The 20,182-nt window shown below is 47.1% G+C and overlaps 1 protein-coding gene across 1 annotated transcript; it reads left to right on the plus strand.

The window, feature by feature from the left end:
* Positions 1-327: 327 nt before the first annotated feature.
* LOC135902596 (gastrula zinc finger protein XlCGF7.1-like) lies at positions 328-18,175 on the plus strand. The gene is made up of 6 exons (XM_065432790.2): positions 328-548; positions 8,598-8,880; positions 11,772-11,870; positions 13,238-13,309; positions 15,214-15,489; positions 17,549-18,175. Exons 4-6 carry the CDS (start codon positions 13,266-13,268, stop codon positions 17,847-17,849), a joined length of 621 nt encoding a protein of 206 aa, XP_065288862.1. The 5' UTR covers positions 328-548; positions 8,598-8,880; positions 11,772-11,870; positions 13,238-13,265; the 3' UTR covers positions 17,850-18,175.
* The last annotated feature ends 2,007 nt before the right edge of the window (positions 18,176-20,182 follow it).

Genomic DNA, 20,182 nt, shown 5'->3' on the forward strand with positions numbered 1-20,182 from the left:
TGTAGAATCATCACCAAGCACCTCGTGTGCTGGTGAACGACGGACAAAGCGTGGCAATTACTATGTATATCTTCGGCCCAATTTACACCGCAACTTCACCGTTTTAGAAAAATAAAGGCCGTCGGATTCGCTCCCTCATATCGCAGTTCCCGTTCGAGCGAAATCCCAGCTACGTGTACGGTTTTGGGCACAACAGTCATTGGTCCTCGCACCTAAGCCACAGCAACAGGCAGCGACGGCGGACCGACCATGCATGCATGAGTCAGGTGCAACCGCTTACAGAAGAAGCTACACGTCAAGAGCCTCCGTTCATCTATAATCTATAACGCCTAGGCACCTGTCCACAATTATCAGTGTCGATCTGTGGGCGTATGGTCACCGTGCCAGCCAGCGCATGGCTGACTATTTGCAGCGACGTAGGTGGCCCGGATGTCGACGAGGGGCGTATAATTTGCCATGCACCGACGTTGCCGAGTGCTCTTCGGCATTTGTCAGCGAAGGAAGCTCCGAGCAACATGGCATCCACAGCGCAGCTCGGCTTCACGCAGGTTAGTAGTTCTCGCTTAATCCTCGCCTGTAACTGCACATTTCTCTGCTGTTGACTCGCTTCTAGTGGATTACAGTTTGAGTTGCGGACTGTGCCTTGCTGTTGTTCTTCGTACACAACGATTGAAATATCATTGACAGATCAGTTATTCGCAATCCCGCGAGAGGTGCGGACATTTCGTGAACGGGCAAATGAACGTGGCAAATAAGCTCAGTGGAACCCCGCAAATTCCACGGTGGCACCCGCGGTCCTCGCCTTGCGGGCTTACGCCAACTAATTGCGAACTGTATTCATGGCGCACACTTGCGGTGTTCCTGGCATTGCCAACGCAGCTTATTCGACTTCGTCGGATGCTGCATAGCACGTCGGACTACATACGCACCTTAAAATTGTATTGGTCGAGTGGTTGTCACGGCTAATCTAGTTGCGCCTCCTTGGATTGTTAGCACTGGCATCGGTACGTTTGCGAAAGCATCGGGAACTCTGCCTTCGGGTAGCGCTTAGACTTTCTTTCTTTTAATTTACTACTCCCGGAATGCTCAACACATGCATTCTCCGGCAGTGTATACAGAGGAAGCACCGTATTTGTGTTCGAAGCCTATCATTCTTCTTTTGCGTGCATGTAATGCGGAAAAGTTCCACGACCGTTCAACGAAAGAATGTAACCAAAATAGCGGCAATTCACGTTCTGACTTGCACGTTTGCAAGGACATATCCCTGTTAATTGGAACACAGGTGACTTGTTCTATTCTATATTGGCTGAGAGGGTACGGGTGGCGCGATTCGCCGTGAAAGGAAAAGGGCTTAGGTTTGGTCGCGCAAAATTGGGAGACTATGCGTCTGCTATCACTGTTGCGTCTTTAAAGCCGCTTGTCACGCTTCTACGGTAGAAGCACTCTGCGCTGGGCAAGTCGAGCTTGCAAATCGACCACCAACGATGCACTGAGAAGCCGGCCTCCGCTGTAGTGTATACCCAGTGATTGAAAACTCAATACAACAAAAAAAATAATCTACTCTAACGCGCTCTTTGAAATCTATGTGACGCAAACCTGTCATGAAGCGATTAATTGAATGTTATAAATTCGCTCATTTCATTCCTATTTCTCTAACGTAAGTGAAACTGCTGAGCCCACTCGTGCTATACGCAATCTGACAAATTGATATTGTCTTGTACTTCTTAATTTATTTCCTTCAAATGTGCCACTCGTTCCTTTGGCAATAACCCTTTGTTCGTAGGGGCCGTAGTATATAACTCGGTGTTCTTACACGCTGTGAAGAAGGCTGACCAGCGATGCTGTGCATGTGGGCCCCTTAATGGCGACCTGCATCTCCGCCGCGGGTCGGCCCGCGGTATCGCGCTCTCTTCGGGATTGGCCCACGTATGAAAAATTGGTCTACGTGTAGACGCGATCCGCCAAATCCTAGCCATAGACAGTTTCGCTGAACAAAATCAGCATGTAGCAATCGTCTGCATGAGGCAGTTCGTGTTCGCATGATAGTACACGCGCGATTGTGCGATCCACGTCCTCTCATTGCGCGTGCGACATGTAGTGGTAAGTATGCCGATGCACACTAAGACGACGCGACCAAATGCACGTTACTCACTTTGTATGTATAGTGGGTCACGCTATATGTTCTATTTTGCTTATTGGATAATTATTCACGAATTATTATCTGTGCTACCTCTGAAGCAACGAAGTTAGGCGAAAAAATTCAAATTAGAAAGTTGCAGAGCGCTTGGCAAAACGTCCGAATAAAGTTTCTTTTTATTAACTATTAGTATTTTTCGGCCTACTGCGGATGCCCGCGAAATAAAAAACAAGTACACCACGTGACGTGCTCGCATGCGCGTCGTGATTGCACTCGCTCCCAAGCGTTCCGCGCACAAACGAACGTAGCATTTAGCCGGGTGTGCTGCCGCTGCGACTGCTTATCCTTATCATCCACCGTTGCGAGGCAAGAACATTGCTGGCGCTCAGCGCACAGCCAACGCCTTCGTCACTGCACCATGGACTGCACTGTCACCTTTTCCGCGGCAGCATGCCCTGCTGGATGCTTTGTTCGTTTGTACGCGGAAAGTTAGTGCTGCAGTCATTGCGAGCAAACGGTTACGTCGCGTGGTATTTTTTTTTATTGTCATTTAGCGGCATCTACAGTAAGGTGAAAAACACTAATACATAGATGGAAAGTTAGAAACTGCTTAATCAGACGATTTGCAAAGCGCTCTACAACTCTATAATGTGAGTTTGTCTAACTGCGTTGCTTCAGATATTCAGTAATTAACCCTGAACAATTATCCAATTAACCAAAATACAGATTAGCATGACACACTACATGCAAAAGTAAGCAGCATGCATTTGGTCGCGTCGTCTTAGAGCGCATCGGCACATATTTAAGCTCTGGCTGAAGTTAGCTGAAACACCGTTTATTTATTTAATTCGGTAGGCAGTTATACGAAAGTGACGAATTCTACAGCATTGAGAGGGTAGCGGTAGTAGTAATAAAGCTTAGTAGGAGGTATAGAATACAGGTAGTACAAACCTACGCTCCAACCTCCAGTCCCTATGATGAACAAATAGAATAGTTTTATAAAGATGTTCAATTAGCGATGCGAAAAGCTCAAACTCAATATACTGAAGTCATGGGCGACTTCAATGCAAAAGTGGGGGAAAAGCAGGCTGGTGAACAAGCAATTCCAGACTACGGCGTGGATTCCAGGAACAATCGAGAAGAGATATTGGTAGAATTCGCGGAAAAAAATGAGCTGCGAATACACAACTTCTTAGGAAGCGCCGGTACAAAAAGTGGACCTGGAAAATCCCTAATGGTGAAAAAAGAAATTAGATTTCATACTTTCTGCCGATCCCAGCATAGTGCAGGATGCAGAACTGTAAGGTAGGGTAAAGGGGTGCAGTGATCATAGGTTAGTGAGGGCTAGAATTCACTTCAACTTGCAGAAGGAAAAGATAAAATTGGTCAGGAAAAAACAGGTCAACCTAGAGGCAGTAAGCGTAAAAGCAGACAAATTCATGCTGGTACTTGCAAACAAATGTGTAGCTTAGAACAGAGAGATGATGACATATAAGTAATAAATGAAAACGTAATTAGGCTATCTTCAGAAGCATGCAGCACCTGAAGTGGAAAGAAAGACATCTCGGCAGCCTATGATTTGCAGATGACACTGTCCTGTTCATCACACTGGGGACGAGTTACACCAAATGATTAAGTGCCTTAACAGAGAGAGTGTAAGAGGGAGATGGAGATTAATATGCATATGACAGACAATTATCGATAGCCGTGTAAGGGATCAAAAATTCAGGACGGCCAGTCAGCCTCTAGAGTCTGTGTAGGAGTACGTTTACCTAGGTGAATTACTCACAGGAGACCCTGATCATGAGAAGGACACTTACAGAAGAATAAAGATTGGTTGGAGCTCATTCGGCCAACCTTGTGAGATCCTGACTGGAAGCTTACCATTATCGTAAAGAAAAGTGTAAAATCGATGCATTCTACTGGTGCTGACATATGGGGCAGAAATATGGAGACTGAAAAAGCTCGAAAACAAGTTAAGGACCACGCAAAGAGCGATGGAACGAAGAATATTAGGCGTAGCGTTAAGAGACATAAAGAGAGCGGTGTGGGTCAGAGCAAACGGGGACAGCCGATATTCTAATTGACATTAAGAGGAGAAAATGGAGCTGGGCAGGTCATGTAATGCGCAGAGTAGATAACCGGTGGACCATTAGGGTTACAGAATGGGCACCAAGAGCAGGGAAGTGCAGTCGAGGACGGCAGAAGACTAGGTGGGGCGATTAAATTAAGAAATTCGCAGGTGCTAGTTGGAATCAGTTGGCACAGGACAGAGGTAATTGGAGATCGAAGGGAGAGGCCTACGTCCTACAGTGGACATGACAGATGATGATGATGATGTATTAACGCAGGCAGCGGTCGAGCGCTCGACCTGTCGTTTCATACTCTCCCTCCAAAGTCTTTATTTTCCTTTTTGGCGCATGAAAGTATTCATTATATCCCAACGAACTCGCCCAGTGACAAGTTCTACTTTACATCCCGTCTGCACATACCGCTCCGAAAAGTGATGTCCTGCCAATGTGTGTGCCCGAGCACCACGCTAGCCTCATCTCCGCAAAGAGGGCAGCGACAGCTTTTGCGGTCCGCTGATTACGAAGTGCGTAAATCCGCTCGAAAATTTCAAATCTTCTTCGCTCGCTGTGGATTGCTTTGCAGTAACGAATGCACTTTCCGTGAAAAGGCACACGCCTGGCAATATGACTCATCGGCTGTTATATGGTAGAACTTCAAAAGTTCCAGTGGATTTCCTTTCTTTTTTGTAATCGTATCGCCTCGTTCTGCGCCTTCCGAGTGTGCGGAAATTTCGCATCTGATTACGAGTCCTTGTCCCACTTGTCAGCATTCTTCTCTTGTGCTCATCTTTCCTCGATTACTTCGTGCGGCCTTCGACTATCTGGGGAGAGCATCGTGGTTAAAGTAGCGACAACCACGGCGAAGGGCGTAACGTGTATTTGCATGTTCATGTTAAAAATTGTTAAATGTTGCAAATACAGAGCACATTGAGACAATGAAGTGGGCTGGAAATGGGCGGTTTCGCATATCGCAAGGAAAATCGATGAGCGCTCGCTGCTTTGTCTGTCTTTGTTGTTCCGCTTGGTTGGCCGCAGATTACAGACGGACGAAAACTGGTAACAGCTTTTCAGCGCGCTGTCTGATGTGCCCGCGCAAGGTCGCGCAAAAAGAAAAGAAAGAAAAACTAGGACTTCGATAGGATATCAACAGTGCCTGTTGAGTGACGCATGATTCCGAGACGAAGCGCTCCTTCTGTCCTCAACGCATGGTGCGTCACCGTTTAGAAACCCGTCACCTTCCACCAAATTTTGAATTATTTTGACTGAATTGAATGTCAAGGAAAGAACGTGTAAGAAGTGTTCATACCCAACTGTAACGTGCTACGCATGTTTTATAAGGCAATAAAGTAGAATACGCACTCGGACTGTTTCCATATGAATTACGGTTCGTGCCATACGCGCCTCACATACTGTGTATAGTTTAATCTAGCAAGGAGTCACTGGAATGACCAGTGAAACAAATTATGATGCCTACGATGTCGTCGTTCCCAACACATTCACCAACAAATCACTGATGCGCGTCATACTTCGGGTTTTATAGAGCTGTATAGGTTGTAAGAGGCAAAAAAAGAGTTCTACATCTTATGGAATACCTAGAATAACATCTAATGGCTGCAGAACAATCCTTGATACAGGATAGGAATTGTTACTGGAAGACTAGAGATGGCAGAACAAGGAGCTTGAGTTAGCACGAGAGATGTGGATCAAGGGTGGCGCGGTATTCTCTACTAGGAATCTTTGCAGGACGCTTGCGAGTGCGGAGAGCTTCATGAGATGTGGATGCGACGAAAGCCTTTCAGCCGGGTCGCCACTGTCTGAAATTAATCAGCCGATTCTTCACGCGTGAAAGCACTTTCGATTGCGCACACACTTGGCATGTTTCCTTGCATGCACATCCCTGAAATTTCGAAAGCTGATTCCCAGGAGGCGATGCCAGCAGGAGAGGCAATCCATCATGCATGACTTTTTTTCTTTTTCTTTTTTTTTTGTAAGGCCGTTTGAAAAGTTCTTCTGCATAAACTTCCCTCCGGGATCGCCCCTCTCACTTGGCGACTACTTATTGCAAAATTGCGCTTCGGTGACGATGCACTTCCTCCAAATAAAACACAGCACTCTGTCCTTGGCTGGAATTTCATGGCGAAATAATTTTTTTTCCGTTTCCTAATACGCCATGGCCGTGCAAATTTGCTGGTTTAATTTTAAATGTAATTAAATGTTTAATTTCCTAATTGAACTTCTCTTAACATCGCCTAAGCAAACAAGTCCGTGAGGTGGTGAACGCATACGATGCAGGTCCCAGCACGCTGCCTCCGAGGCAGCACACCGCGAGCTCTACCCTATCTCGGAGGTCATGCAAAAGACTCCCGTGGGTTTTCGACGCTCTGGGTCGCGCACCATTTGTGGTTAATGACAATGGAGGCGGTTCTTACAGTCGCAATGCGACACAGATTTTCGATCTCGTCGTATGCCACAATGCATCAACTCGGCACATGTCTTCACCGGCGAGCCGGGGCGCAAGTAAGTGCCGGCGGCCATGACCTTAGACTACCTCGTTTCAATCGCTCAGAACTGTACAGAATCTGGAAGACAATTTCAGACAATGGCGTGACTTGGCCCACGTGCTCTCAGTGCCACACTGCATACATGCTCACGACGAGAAATCCTGCAGAGTCGCATTCATCCCGATCCCCGGAATGAATCAATTTGGTTCGTCCTGTGAATATATTATCTCTATATTTACGTTCAATGTACGGCATCCAGTCACGAAATCAGTTGTGCTTGACCTCTTTATTTTTTAATTTTCTATTGCATTTCAATGCATCCAAAGTAGACAAACTTGAGGAAACACCCCGATACGGGCGAGCTCGTTCATATTTGAACGAACTCGCGAGAGGTTGCAAGAGTGGTACAACGCAGACAGCTCCAAGTGAAATTTCTGACCACCTAAAAAGCCATTACCTACTTTCATTAATTCACTGCCTTAAGCTTAGTTCTTTTCTTCGTGCATTAACCTTGCAGCGTCAACTCGGCTCCATTTCATCCCGGTGACCCCTCCTTTTCTGCAGATAACATAAAACGAGATGCGTAATGCATTTATAACACTTATGGTGTTTTCCCGCCTCCCTTGAGACGCCTGTATATAGCTTCGTTCGATTTGGAGACGGTACACATCACCATGAACGAAGAGGTGCAGGTGGTGCCAGTTGTGTTGCGCCGGACTGCACCCACTCGATGCAAGCTTCGAGGGTGCACTGCCCCGCGGCGGACACCTTGCCTTGCACCCGCTGCAATCGGGCACGGGGCTGCATGGTGCACCGCTGTACCTGGATGAATCGAAGGCCTAGGTGCAGGAGGTGGAGTCTCTCGATTGAATCGGATAAGCGTTAAATAATCTAAGCACCAACCACGTGTCATTCTCCGCGTCCGCCTTTCGTTTACCTCGGAGTGGTGCTTCTCTAGCTTTATGCTCAAAAGAAGAAACTTCGTTTGTCGAGTCATTACTCCCCAAGCCTCGCAGTATACCAAGACCTTGGGTACACATCGTTAGTACATGTTACGCTCCCTGACCATGACTTCTATATCACTTTTATTCACCGCATGCAATGCTATGGAGGTTAGCAAGGCCTTTCGCAGTGGCAGTGTTCACGCTAGAAAAACGTTCGGCGAATTTTACCAGCAATTATGAGAAACTCTAAAGTTCTTTATAGGATCGGTAATAAACTTAAAGGAACACATTTTAGGGCTCAAAATTAGCTGTACTGCGCCTGTTAACAGATCGATTTTCGATAATTTTGCTTTTAGTTGGCGTTAATTTCGCGGGCTGCGCATGCTCGTGCAAGCTACTTGGAATGATTTACATTTACCGGCGGCTTAACATGGTCTTTATACGGCACACGCTAATCCCTTGTACGAGGGCAGCTCAGCACGCGTATAGACATAGGGCAACGTCATTCATGTCATTTGTTTTTCTACATTGATGCACGGTGCAGCTATTTGCCAATATGACTGCTAGAATACTTTATTGTGACTTCTCGACTTTTTTCGCGCTTGTGCCTCTTGTTTGTATTTGTTTCAGGGTAACTTGTTGGTGCCTGAACCACTAGGAACAGTAACGGCAGCTCTTTGCCATCACTCAATAGGAAGCAGAGTTAACGTTAGTCTGCCTAGCCCAATCTCCTTCATCTCCTGTCGCTATATCTTAGTCATACGTTTCATTTCAATACAAGACGCTCTGCGTATCTTCAGATAAGTGCTCTTTTGTTAGTCTGCAGCTGCACTGCAAGCATCTCGCAAAAAAATAAAGGCATTCTTTTAAAAGAGTGCGAAATCTCCCTAGTAAAGGGAATTCGGGTTGACAGTGATATCGCTGGTCCGACTGGTACTTGCAGGCACTATCACTTCGCAATCGCCCCTCGGAACAATGTTGTCAACTCTGCGTCGCTCGCCATTCGCCTTCAAAAATGGGGGCTGGGACCATCGGAACCGAAGAAAAGACGCGAGCGCGGTGGCCAAGCGAGCAGTCCGCACATTTCTCTCGACAGCTTCGTGTCCAGCACCCCGAGGAAGGCTTCACGAGCAGGAGGTTCCACCCGCAGAGTTGGCCGCCAAGAGCAGGTCTCCCTTGCTGCATCCAGGATCTCGGCGTTACTTCGCACTCTCACTAAATACACGGTAAGTTTTTTTTTTTTTCTATTCGTACCACATGAAAATTTCACTTGTAACTTGAAAGCTCGAAACATTACCGGCACATGCACGGCGAGTAAACAGCGCGTAAAACCGCATGCGCACCCAAACGCCTTACGAGTGTTCGCGGAGCGTCGGTTGCTATATTAGTCCGCGCCTACATGGTGTGCGTGCACTTCTCGTATACGGCTTGCTCTGCACCCGTCCTATGTACCGTCATACCAAAACTTCCAGTCTTGGCTAAGCAGCATGATCTTGCACGGAAGCATGAGTTTCTTGGTTTTGTGTGACTTGCATCGCGGAAGGGCCAAGTGTGGGCGCCCCATACAGTGCTGCGCTACCAGCCAGAAATTGTTCGTCGTACGATAAATCAAATGCAGAACTTTGCTCAATGTAGAGCTAGTGTAAAGGGAGACTGCACTGCGGCCTTACATTGCGTCCGCCCTTCTACGCATGGACTGCACAATAACGCATTTATAAGCACGAAACCGCACATTAACCATGAGGCTGCGACGAAATACTGTGATGGCCCTTTTATTGTTTCACCTCCACTCGCCCAGTGGGTTCTTTCAGTGATCGAAACGGGTTGCACGTCTGTTGCTGCATGTCATCCCCGCCATGGTTAAGCTACATGCTGAATCGAGCCGTCTGCAGCACTTAAAGGGCCGTTTGTCTGCGCTGCAGAAGCTCGACCATGGCAGCTCGATCCGTTTTCGCAGTGAAAATTAGATTTACGTGGTCTTCAAGTATCTCATCGTTCGGAAAACTTTAACTGCGCTAGAAGAGGCAGCCAATCAGCACAGTGCGCTGGACCATTTAAGAGACCAACTCATTGATTGGTGGTGGACACTCGCACTAGGAGCACGTTCGCATGCGACTCCGTATAAGTGGACGGCGCTATACATCAGGTTTATCTAAATTCATCTGCTGCTGTAGCCTCAGAAAGAAGAACCGAGATTCGTGTACAGTCATTTTGTATCACGCTACAGCTTGATTACGAATGGTAAAATTGTGCACGAATATTGTCCACTGCAAGAGCGACAGCTCAGCCAGTTTCGGATTTAATTTTTGGTACCATTGTGTAGATGTCAATCACGCTTAAAGCTTACTTGCACAGCGCGGAGAATGAGTCAGGCCTCTGAGATTGTAAACGCTTTAATTACGGCTTAGAAGCTGGTGCTGTTCTTAAGGTCGGTCTGCGGAATTCGCCCGACCGCTCCCACCATCTGCAACAGTGTTTTCCAAGCTCCTGCAATTGTCGTTAGCATATCGTTCTGTTTGCCTGAATGAAATGCGCCGTCCTACTTTAGGGAACTTTGGTGTTAGTTTCTGTGGGTGCTTCATGTATGGCGGTTCAGCGAGTATCGTGATGATGGCTAGTACCACGGACACTCCAGCAGTTAATTCAATCCTCGCGGAACCACGATATTTGGTCGAATTAGCCGAAGGGTCCAATTAACATACGGCGGCAAAATATATTCATTATATATTTATTGTTATTTATTTATTATATACGATTATCGCCTGTTGCAGGTAATATAATTATAGTCCTTGAGCTGGATTACTCAGAGGCGTACATTACATGTACGAGCAATCTAAACGCATATTGAAAGAATTAACAAAAATTCATTAACATAATTACTTAACGACACATAGTGAAGTTCGAAATTTCAGCCTGTGAGCTTGCAGGACATTTGGAATGAATTTCCAACATTACACCAGTTTGGAAATATGTTCCACTTTTTTACCAAGACACTCTTTCATGCACTGCAGCACAAATGTAACTGCAACGCCCTTATATTCGTCCCACACTCTGGCAACTATTATCTGGAAACTGATGTCAGTCAGGACATTCATTTCAAGTGAATGGGTCTTGCAAACTCACCTGCCACGATTCGTAAATTGCAATGTGTTCCGTAATTAAGAAGCTAAATTAGTGCATTTTTGTTACTTAGCTGAATATTTGTTTTGTTTTCTGGTCCTAGTAATGTCCGTCTCTTAGCGCAATTCTTGTCCTTGAGTTGGATTATTCGATCTGCGACAGACGGTTTTTAACGTTTCCGGAGAACTTAAACATCATCGCCCCGTATAAAGTAATGTGAGCCGAAGCGAGTCCCATAGCTCAATGGGTTCAACTGGTATTTTGTAGTCTTCGTTATTGGGAGCGTCACACAAACTTTTCGCCATCCTGAAGCACAACAGCGGGTAATATATACCGAGCGAGCTCATAATTCTGCTGAAGTGATGACTTGGCGTCGATGATGACGTGTCTGACCGTCTTTTATTCCTGTGCGACATCCACTATCTCCCCCAATGTATTTCCTTCAACAGCTCCCGCTCCAGTCCCTCGTTATCAACAGATTGGGGCTTATGTGAAGGCGCAGTTAAGTTATCGGTTGGTTTACCGAGCTATGTCTAATTGGAATCGTTGCTAGTTCAGTTAAACAAGGCGGCGTGTTTATGAGATGCACGTTACATTTCATATATGGTTCGTATGCTCTGGTCGTTTTCCAGAATACCAGTATACCACGACTGCTCTGAATGTAGATGACCGAGTTTTCTTTTTTCGTCTTGTGAGCGTACTTCCGAGTCGGTAGTAGTTAAACGACATTTCCATTTTTAATGTAGTGAGTAACGTACAACGTCATGGCGCTCATGTCCAAATGAAAAGTTGGATAGCGTGTGCTGGCCGAAATTTTCGCATTTGTTTGGAATATCTTCTCCTTCTGGAAAACAAAAACGAGCGTCATGGCTCGCTAGTGTGTGCCCGACGTCCCCAAGCAGGGATGTCATGGACACAAACCGTTTTCTTGAATACGCATTCATTTTGTTCTTCCCGACGACACGTTCGTGTTTTCTATTTTTTTTTCTGCATTCAGGACGGCATCCACTCGTCCATTCCGTGGTCATCTGGATTAGAACGCAGTGAGCCCGCCCTCGCACACGTCACAACTCGGCTGTTCCTGCCTTGTAGCGTGGTATGTTTTCCTTTTCTCCCGTTTTGGCGTGGTTGACCTAATGCCGTTCTTCTGTTCCAAGTGCACGTGAGCTGTGGCAGCTTCTGTCTCGCCATGATGGACAACGCCACTCGTTAATCGGTCCTCAACATCCTTTTGCTGACACACGTTCGGCTGCGTACTTGCTTGGCGTGCCAATAAAGTTAACTGTCGCACTGTTCAATAGCGACACGGGCTGTCGTTAAATGTGCGCGTACTATAGTGACGTGCATGCCTCATGCCTCTAAACGAAATGCGACCTCGTGCCAAGTTCTCTTGCAAGACTTGAGCTCACGTGTTTACATCGCATTCGGTTAAACGTCACTCACTCAACTCTTGCACGCACTGCAATTGACGCGTTCCCCGCAGCGCAGTGAGTTCAATGTGAGTGACGACTAACTCATGCTTCGCGCGTCTGCACACGCTGTACTGCTCCTTAGCGTTGCACGGTGCACTTAGACCTTAAATTAGCACTGGCAGTGTTTTGCGCTACACGAATGCGCTCTCGTGCTTTCTCAAAGACGCTGGCCTCGGCCAGACAGAAGAGCACGCAGTGTGCTTGTGTGTTGTGTAATATATGGACGCATAGTTAATTTCACGTCCTTCCCCGTCATCTGGAGTAGTCTCCTAGGCATATTGCCTGTAAAAACATGTTCTTCCACCAGGATTACCGCGAGCAGAAGCAATGCCTCTGTACCGCCTGTGGTTCGGCGTGGCATTCACAAGCGCCTATTCCTTCCGCAACGGAATGGCCGACAGCCCTGCTTGCGGCAACTGCGACTGCGAGGAGACGATCAAGCACCTCCTCATTTGCTGTCCCCTTTAGAATCTGGCAAGCAAAATGCTCGCGACCGTGCTCGAAAAACTGGACGATCGCCCTTTATTCGACAGCGGAAAAAGTTCCAGGGCACTGGTCCAGACGGGTTTCGGCACTCAATGCCTTAGGTGTTCTGCTCAAGTCCTTAAGGGCTTATGAATTCTGCGGCCGAGTTAGAAAGTTGTTCCGCGTAGCATCGCGTTATTCTCGCGTGAAACTCGCGTGAAACTCGCGTGAAACTCTTGTTCACTTTATATTTGTATTTGCTTCTTTTAATCCATGTTACCCCTTTCCCCAGACCAGGGTACTTACACTGGTTGACCTCCGCCTTTCCTTCCCTTTTCTTTAGAGTCCTTTAAAAGAGTTTCCCTCACTCGTCTCATTTTTTTTATTCGTTCACTTCGCATTGCACGCACAACACAATGGTTCTGAAACATTTGAATTTCGAACCACACGCTTCAGGAAGCATGCCACTTACGATGCCGCTTAAGCTTCATTTCCTGCCTCCGCCTTCCACTCTTACTGTTTTCAGAAGTTGCCCGTTCACGCTGCGCAACACCATGTCGTATGAGCAAGTGCCCTGTCCTTGCAACCAACTGGAAAGGTGAGTGATGTTAGCGGCTCGAATCTTCTTCCTTTTCCTCCCGCTTTGTGTGAACATTAAAGAAAAAGAAAACACCCCTTGTCATAGACGTTATTCCTGAGCACTCCACCACTCAATTATGATAGGTGTTTTGCTCTTGATTGTTCATCTCGTCCATTCGTCCTCTTCTTCGTCGCTCGGTGCCCATGGCCTCGGAGATAGTGGTGTGCGCATCACCCGACCTCCGAGGCTATGGCCTGCGGTTGGTGTTGCCTCTGCGGTCTAGGACAGGCGCTGCAGGACACTCCGCAGTGCTTACTGCATATGCTCCCACACTAGATGCATGCCCTCTGCTTCCATAAGAGCACATTGTCAGTTTTAAACGGGGATGAATCTAAACTTCCTCGAGCAGAGGTCAGTGCCTCGGCAGTTAGAATAGAGATTTGAAATAATGAACGTAAGGGCCTTTGTTATGCTAAGTGACCTTAACATATCCAAGAAAGGACATAGGAGATATTACGTATCCCTGGAACACCGCGCAACGTTCTTAATTTCTAATGTTACTCTCCGCGTTTTGGCAAATACCCTGATCGCTCGGGGTGGTCACTAGCAAAGTTCTGAGAACATTCCATGATTTCTTTTTTTGATAAGTTGGGCGCTTCTTCAAATAATTAGCCAGCAGGCTATGCAAAATATCCGATTGTTCGGCCGTCTCAACGACGTTGTAGGCAAACTTTTCTAAAGTGCGCATCGCCACCCACCCTTTCTCCACCTGAAGGAGTTTCAACAGGCTAACCACCATACTTAACGATTATCAGTTTGATGAAATCGAAGTGCAGGTCGCAGCACAAATGAAACTATATGCTCGAAGTTTCACGTTCGCCCGGAAAGCGCGCCTTGTAAGATTTATCCTTCATTGCATTAGTCGACGTTTAGAAACATGTAGTTTCTTTGAAAGCTTTATAAGGTGTACGCAGACTACTTCTTTAAAACGCTGAACAGGGTTATTAGGTTAAACTAGATGGCTAAATTATCATTGTGAGACGCACGAAATGTCAGTATTGCCGTGAGCGGAGCCTTTTTACGCAAAAAAAGGAGTACGTAGTCATGAACTCGAGGAAAGCTCGTCAGGTCGGGTCACTGTTTCATTGTAGGTCTGTTTCATTGCGAAAAAAGGAAGCCCTAAGAGTACCGAGATGTCGACTAACTCTCTTGACTTGGTCAGGGACCGTAACTTGATTTGTAAAACAAAAAAAAAAGTAACCATGAATTTTTCACACTAGCTCCTCGCAGCGTCATTAATTTCGACAGCGTATCCTCTGCATTAATTCATGGATAAACGAGGATTACATTGCATTATCGAGTAACTCAATATGGCTTAGCGAAGCCTGAGCTTCTTTTGAACAAAACAGCTCGTAGTTCAGAAAATGCATTGTGGAATCCGTGGCCTCATGCTACCACAAGAGCGGCGGTTTCGCTTGGGAAATTTATAGTAAACATAAATCCTAATTTCCATAAAATTTCTTTTGCCAAGTATATGAATTCCTTCCTGAAAGAATACTTCAACTCGGCTCTTCAATGTAGCCCATCGTTTTCAGTGTCCCTTAATAAGTGTTCTGTGGCCCTAAGAGTTGTTTGCTCAGCACATCCCTTGCAAGTGGCCGCAAGTTCTACGCTTCGTGGAAGTGCTACCTCTGCTCGTGCGCTCTTTTCTATAAAGTTTGCTCTCTCTCCCCTAAGCTTCGTGCATAGCAAGGAGTGTTCTGGCTTTGCTCTCGTATTTCAAGCCTTTGAACCACTCTGCTCGGGAGGCGATCGCATGGCTTCTCTTCCCTTCTCCACTCTACCCACGGGCGCCCCGTCCTCCTCGCGGCTTTTTTGATGTGTCCTGTTTCTTTTTTCGTGTTCCCTACATTCCTTTCTAGCCAGGACCGCCAGTGGACGCCGTCTTCGCCGTGTAACATTGAAGACTGCGACTACAGCAGCCCCAGGAAATTCAACATGGAGCGGCACAGGTACAACCTCCACGCCTGCTTGAAACACCCTCCCCCGGGCATGCCGGCGAGAGGAGAGAAGGTTTGCTGTGGCGAGTCGTTCTTGACGCTTCACCGGTACACTCGTCACCGCGAACTCAAGCATGGCGACGGACACCTGTGCCGACTATGTGGACGCCTCTTCCCCAGGCAGTCGCACCTCGAGCGGTGAGCACCCCAATTATCTAATTATTCCTACTTGCCAAGCTTCACGGTAGCACCGGACACCAGAAATTACGCGATAATCGCCAGTATGATTATAAACAGATTATTTCTATGAAAAGAGAGAAACTGTCATCCACTTGACTGTAGCACGAAGCTACGAAAGAAGCCCATACGTGCTTCTCAGAAAAAAAAAAAAACTTCGCAGATGTATAAAATTGGCAGTGGCTTAGCTCGGCTATGCCAGGATATGCGTAGCGAAAGCTAAGGCATAGCAGGGTTGGCCTTCGTTAATCTTGATTCGAAGTCCTCCTTAGTCTGGTTGTCTAGCTATGTTGCGGCGTTTAGCCAGTCGTTCGGCGCGCTGTTCGTCTGTGTCCTGGGCGATTCGTTTCCTCTTCGTCTCGTTCCGATGTCGATTCCAGGCTTCCTCCTGCTTATCATAATTGTCGCCGTCCATACTGCCGCCTCAACTGTGGTTGCGGCGCACGCGAGCTCTCCTTTTCAATGCTCCGACATGTTATCAGCATGCGACGCAGCTGGCGAAGCGAGCGAAGGCAAACGCGGTGTGACGAGGAACGCGGTGTGACGTCATGTGCGTCCTCGGAGCACGGCCACGGCGAAATCGCAAGTTCGCGGCCAGTAAAGCTTCCCCATTTAAAATTGGTCCTGCAGTGTTTCCGGGATTCGAACGCAGAACCAACTCCTTACCGCGGGGCGGTCGCTCTACCATCTGAGCTCACCAGGAGATCGCTGAGCGAGGGATAATTAATCGACAGCTCGAAATACTGGGCCACTGGTCATGGTAAACCAGTTTTCCGTAAGCCTGCATCGTGGAGGAAAGGATCTGCTAACCCTCCTGGTTAGCTAAGATGGTAGTGTGGGTCTCGGGTTCGAATCCCAAACCAGGGTAAATTTCGTACATACGGAAAGCACTAGCGCTGAAAACTTGTTCTTTCTCTTGTATGATCAAGGTAGGTCGCATGCTCCAGGTCATCTCAAACGAATGTTGCGCCTACATTCTTTGGGCGCGCACAATATTTTTCATTGCAATGTTACCCCAAAAAATTCGTTAAAGCTCGCAGGTTCACTTGTCACACTTGAGCGACTGTATTGCGTTGACATTGTTTCATTATCGTTCGATTTTATCTATCCACACTGCTTCGGTGGAATCACCTTTACGCAGAGTATAGTGTAGTGGAGAGCATTACGCCACCCAGCCAGCCCGTAGTGCAATGTTTGCAACTTTTGTCATGTGCCTATGTATGCGCCTCTCCGGCGCTCCTTGCCTGCTCCATCACTATCAACTCGACATCGGCGAAGATCACTGCAATGTTAGCACACCAAAACTTTTGACGGGACACATGCTGTCCATCGGTGCCAGTTCAAGCTCATTCACGCATTCAATATAGTCGTACCTTGCAACGCATCGATGCTCTCAATATTGAACCCGTGGAGAGATCGGTTGAATGCAAATGCATTATATAAGGCAGTTTCGTTGATGCTATTAGACACAGTTGACTGCCATGCAATTCAGGCATGCATGCATGCATGATGTGTACCCCATACCAGTGCATCTCTTCGTGGCTCAAGCGTCAACTATCGAGGCTTTATAACAGCGTTTTCTGTCTGTCATGTGAGCTGCATGCAAAGTTTCACGGCGAGTGAAATATGCAGAGCTTAAATAACGATACCACAGAACAAGATGTTGTGGTGGAAATTGCTGTAGTTTCAGAAAAGTATGCGGCTGAAGTCGTGATGAGCTACTTAGTCAACGTCCAACTCGTCAGAAATTTCTAAAGATCGACTAATTGCAAAAGTGTCGTTCGGGGAGCTCCAGAGCGATTTCAGAACTTGTACGTGATCTCCGCAAGGAAAGGGCAAGACCTGTAAAACGTTACATGTATGTTTTTCTGCGAGACTAGAGTACAAGCCCTCTATTTATACTTGAAAGTGGTGGTTAGCCGAGCTTGTTGGTACGACGAGATATGCTCTTGCAAACGGCGAGCGAACCTGACTCTGATGTTCGTTTGCTGACGTCTCCCTCTGTCCTTCGCTTCTGCAGGCACATGCTCGTCCACACCCGAGAGAAGACATACGGGTGTGGTCTATGCGGCTACGCCACGCCGTCGCCTTCGAACCTTGAGCGCCACGTGGGCACGGCAAAGTGTCGTCGGGACGCCAGGCGGATCGCCGCGGGTCTCGCCGAGCGACCCCAGCCGGAAGGCCTGGTGGCGATCATACCGGACGTCGCGACCATGCTTGCCGTGCGTGGCTTGCTAGAGCTCGGACGCGGCGTAAGGATCTTTGGGCGGGGCCGTTGCGCCCGTCAGCGGGCACAAGGTGTGAAAAAAAGGAAGGTGTAGAGCGTTCTTCTGAAACCCGGTGCACGTGCTTCGTGACAAGTTGTCCCGTTGTTCTTCTTTGATCAGGGCTGCCATTACGGACCACGTATTCGGCTTCGACAAACAAAATATGCTCTTCGGTAAATCAAGCATTGGTGAAATGTCCAGACTGGCTTCAGGACAACATTAATTTGGGCTAAATGGTGCATACATGAATTACGAAGGAACAGCGCCAACTAAGATGATCACGAGAGGGAGAGCGACACAGGGCTGTCCTCATTCCTGTGTAGTTCTCACTCTCGTGAACGTCTTAGTTGGCGCTGTTCCTTCCTAATTCAAGCCCAGAATAGCACCCACGCTATAAAGACAGGCGGGGGCCGGGGGGCAAGGGAGGGGGGGGGAAGCATATTCTGGGTGTAAGGTCAATGTTTTATTTACCAATGCGAGAGCGGTTAAACTTCAAGTTTTGCTTCTGGTCAGACACGCGCTCAATCAATGCAGCTGCTTAGGTCGCATATCGACGGCGTTCTGCACCAGCACAACGGAGTCTTCGCTCGTCCATCTCTTACGAAAATAGTTTAATTTCCGTTCTCGATCCGTTGTGCTATCATGGATTCACGTCGTATTACATAACATTTCAACACTCGCTGAGCCAGCATAACCAGACTTCTATAAAATTCCCGTTGTGCATTGAGCCATCATTTTTTCCCGTTGACGACGTCATATTGATTTCTCGTTTAATTCTTTTACGTAAGGTTAAGACGTGGTTTTGACAAGTAAAACCCCATAATTGATTATGAGGCACGCCGTAATGGCGGACTCCAGTAATTTGGACCACCTGGGGTTTTTTAACGTGCACCATACTCTACGTACATGGGTGTTTTCGCATTTCGCCAACATCGAAATGCGGGCTCCATGGCCGGGATTCCTAAGGTGTGGCATAGAATGTACTTAAATTTACTTGACGTTCATTCCCCCCCCGCCCCGGTTCAATGCGAACCCATCAGTCAGCATGTAGTTCATTGAGTTATTGTGTGATCCACTTTATGGGAGTGTTGCGCAGTGCTAGACGAATTCTGGCACTCCTACATGGTGCAGTTGCCGTAAAATTGGTCCCGTCGTATGCTTCTCCTAAACATCGGACGCGACTGGTGGCGCGAAGACGGAATGCGGGCGGCATATCGACGTGCCGGTGTCGGATGGAAAGAGGATTTGGCGCCCGTATAGGTGCCGCGTCCCAGAGCTTACCCGTACTCGTGAACCCAGCATCATTCGTTACATCCTGCTGCAGTGGCAGCGGCGCTTTTTAGCCATCTCAAGTACTACAAAGGCTGTTGCGATCAAGTTTTATATACTATAGCGCATGCGTTGACATCTATGATCACGTCCCGAAGCGAATTCACCAGTTTAAATAGCATTGACCCTACTTAGTATGCAAGAAAATCTAGCACATGGCAGCTCGAACCTTCCCATCGTTATTCCCAAAAGTCGAGGCACTCCAGGACAGCGAATTAGTGGGACATATTTGCTCCTATAGAAAACATAGGCGCTTAAAATTTGGGAAACATATTACAGACAATGCAGTAAAATGTCGCAACATCGCTTGTTTCCAGAATTTAGCGGCTGTAATGAAAGCTATTAAAATAAGCAGACAACTGAGTGACACTTTCGTCAGTTAATCTGCCGTTTCGTTTAGAAATCAGCCTTCTTAACCACGCACCCAAACCAATTGGATTTACGATGTACTACAAGTTTAAGCATCAGAAAAACCTGCGAGTTTCATAACTGAGTGAGGAGCACAAAAAAAAAAATGTAACCATCACTACAACATCTTGCTTTACGAAGGGAAAACTGTCATTTAAATTTCTGTAAAAAAGATATTAGTGCGGACGGCAAAGATTAAGTGACCAATTGAAAATGCAACAGACTATAAATACCGAATTATTCTTTCTAGTGGGCGCAAGTTTCGGTGGCCCCATTTGTCTGCATAATCGTAATCTCTTTATCCGAAGAGAACTTTCATCGTAGCAAATAGGGGCCACCTCTCTTATTCAACGGAACGAGAAGGGTCTTTAAAATTTAATTTGAGATGTGTGTGTGTGATCGGACAGTGTAAATATGTAAACTAACCAGGCTGAGAAATGCATCATCAATAATTATACTTTCCCACTTGCCACACATCTGGGAGTGCCTCATGCGATGAGCCCATCGACGTTTAATTTTCCAGCAGACGCTAGCGACCAGCAAGTTGGACTGTTCTGAGAGCGATCACTTCTACACACAACACTAAGCGCACTGGTCAGAATATGAAGGATCGTTTCTTGTTATCCCAATGGATCGATATTAGTATGGAT

The sequence above is a fragment of the Dermacentor albipictus genome, chromosome 3, assembly GCF_038994185.2.
Source record: "Dermacentor albipictus isolate Rhodes 1998 colony chromosome 3, USDA_Dalb.pri_finalv2, whole genome shotgun sequence".
NCBI lineage: Eukaryota > Metazoa > Arthropoda > Arachnida > Ixodida > Ixodidae > Dermacentor > Dermacentor albipictus.

What these genes read in the sequence shown, in the direction of transcription:
- LOC135902596 (XM_065432790.2), top strand. Translation starts at nt 13,266, where the DNA reads ATGTCGTATGAGCAAGTGCCCTGTCCTTGCAACCAACTGGAAAG. An exon ending in CCTTGCAACCAACTGGAAAG is followed by an intron (nt 13,310 to 15,213) that starts GTGAGTGATGTT and finishes ATTCCTTTCTAG; the next exon opens with CCAGGACCGCCAGTGGACGC. An exon ending in AGGCAGTCGCACCTCGAGCG is followed by an intron (nt 15,490 to 17,548) that starts GTGAGCACCCCA and finishes TCGCTTCTGCAG; the next exon opens with GCACATGCTCGTCCACACCC.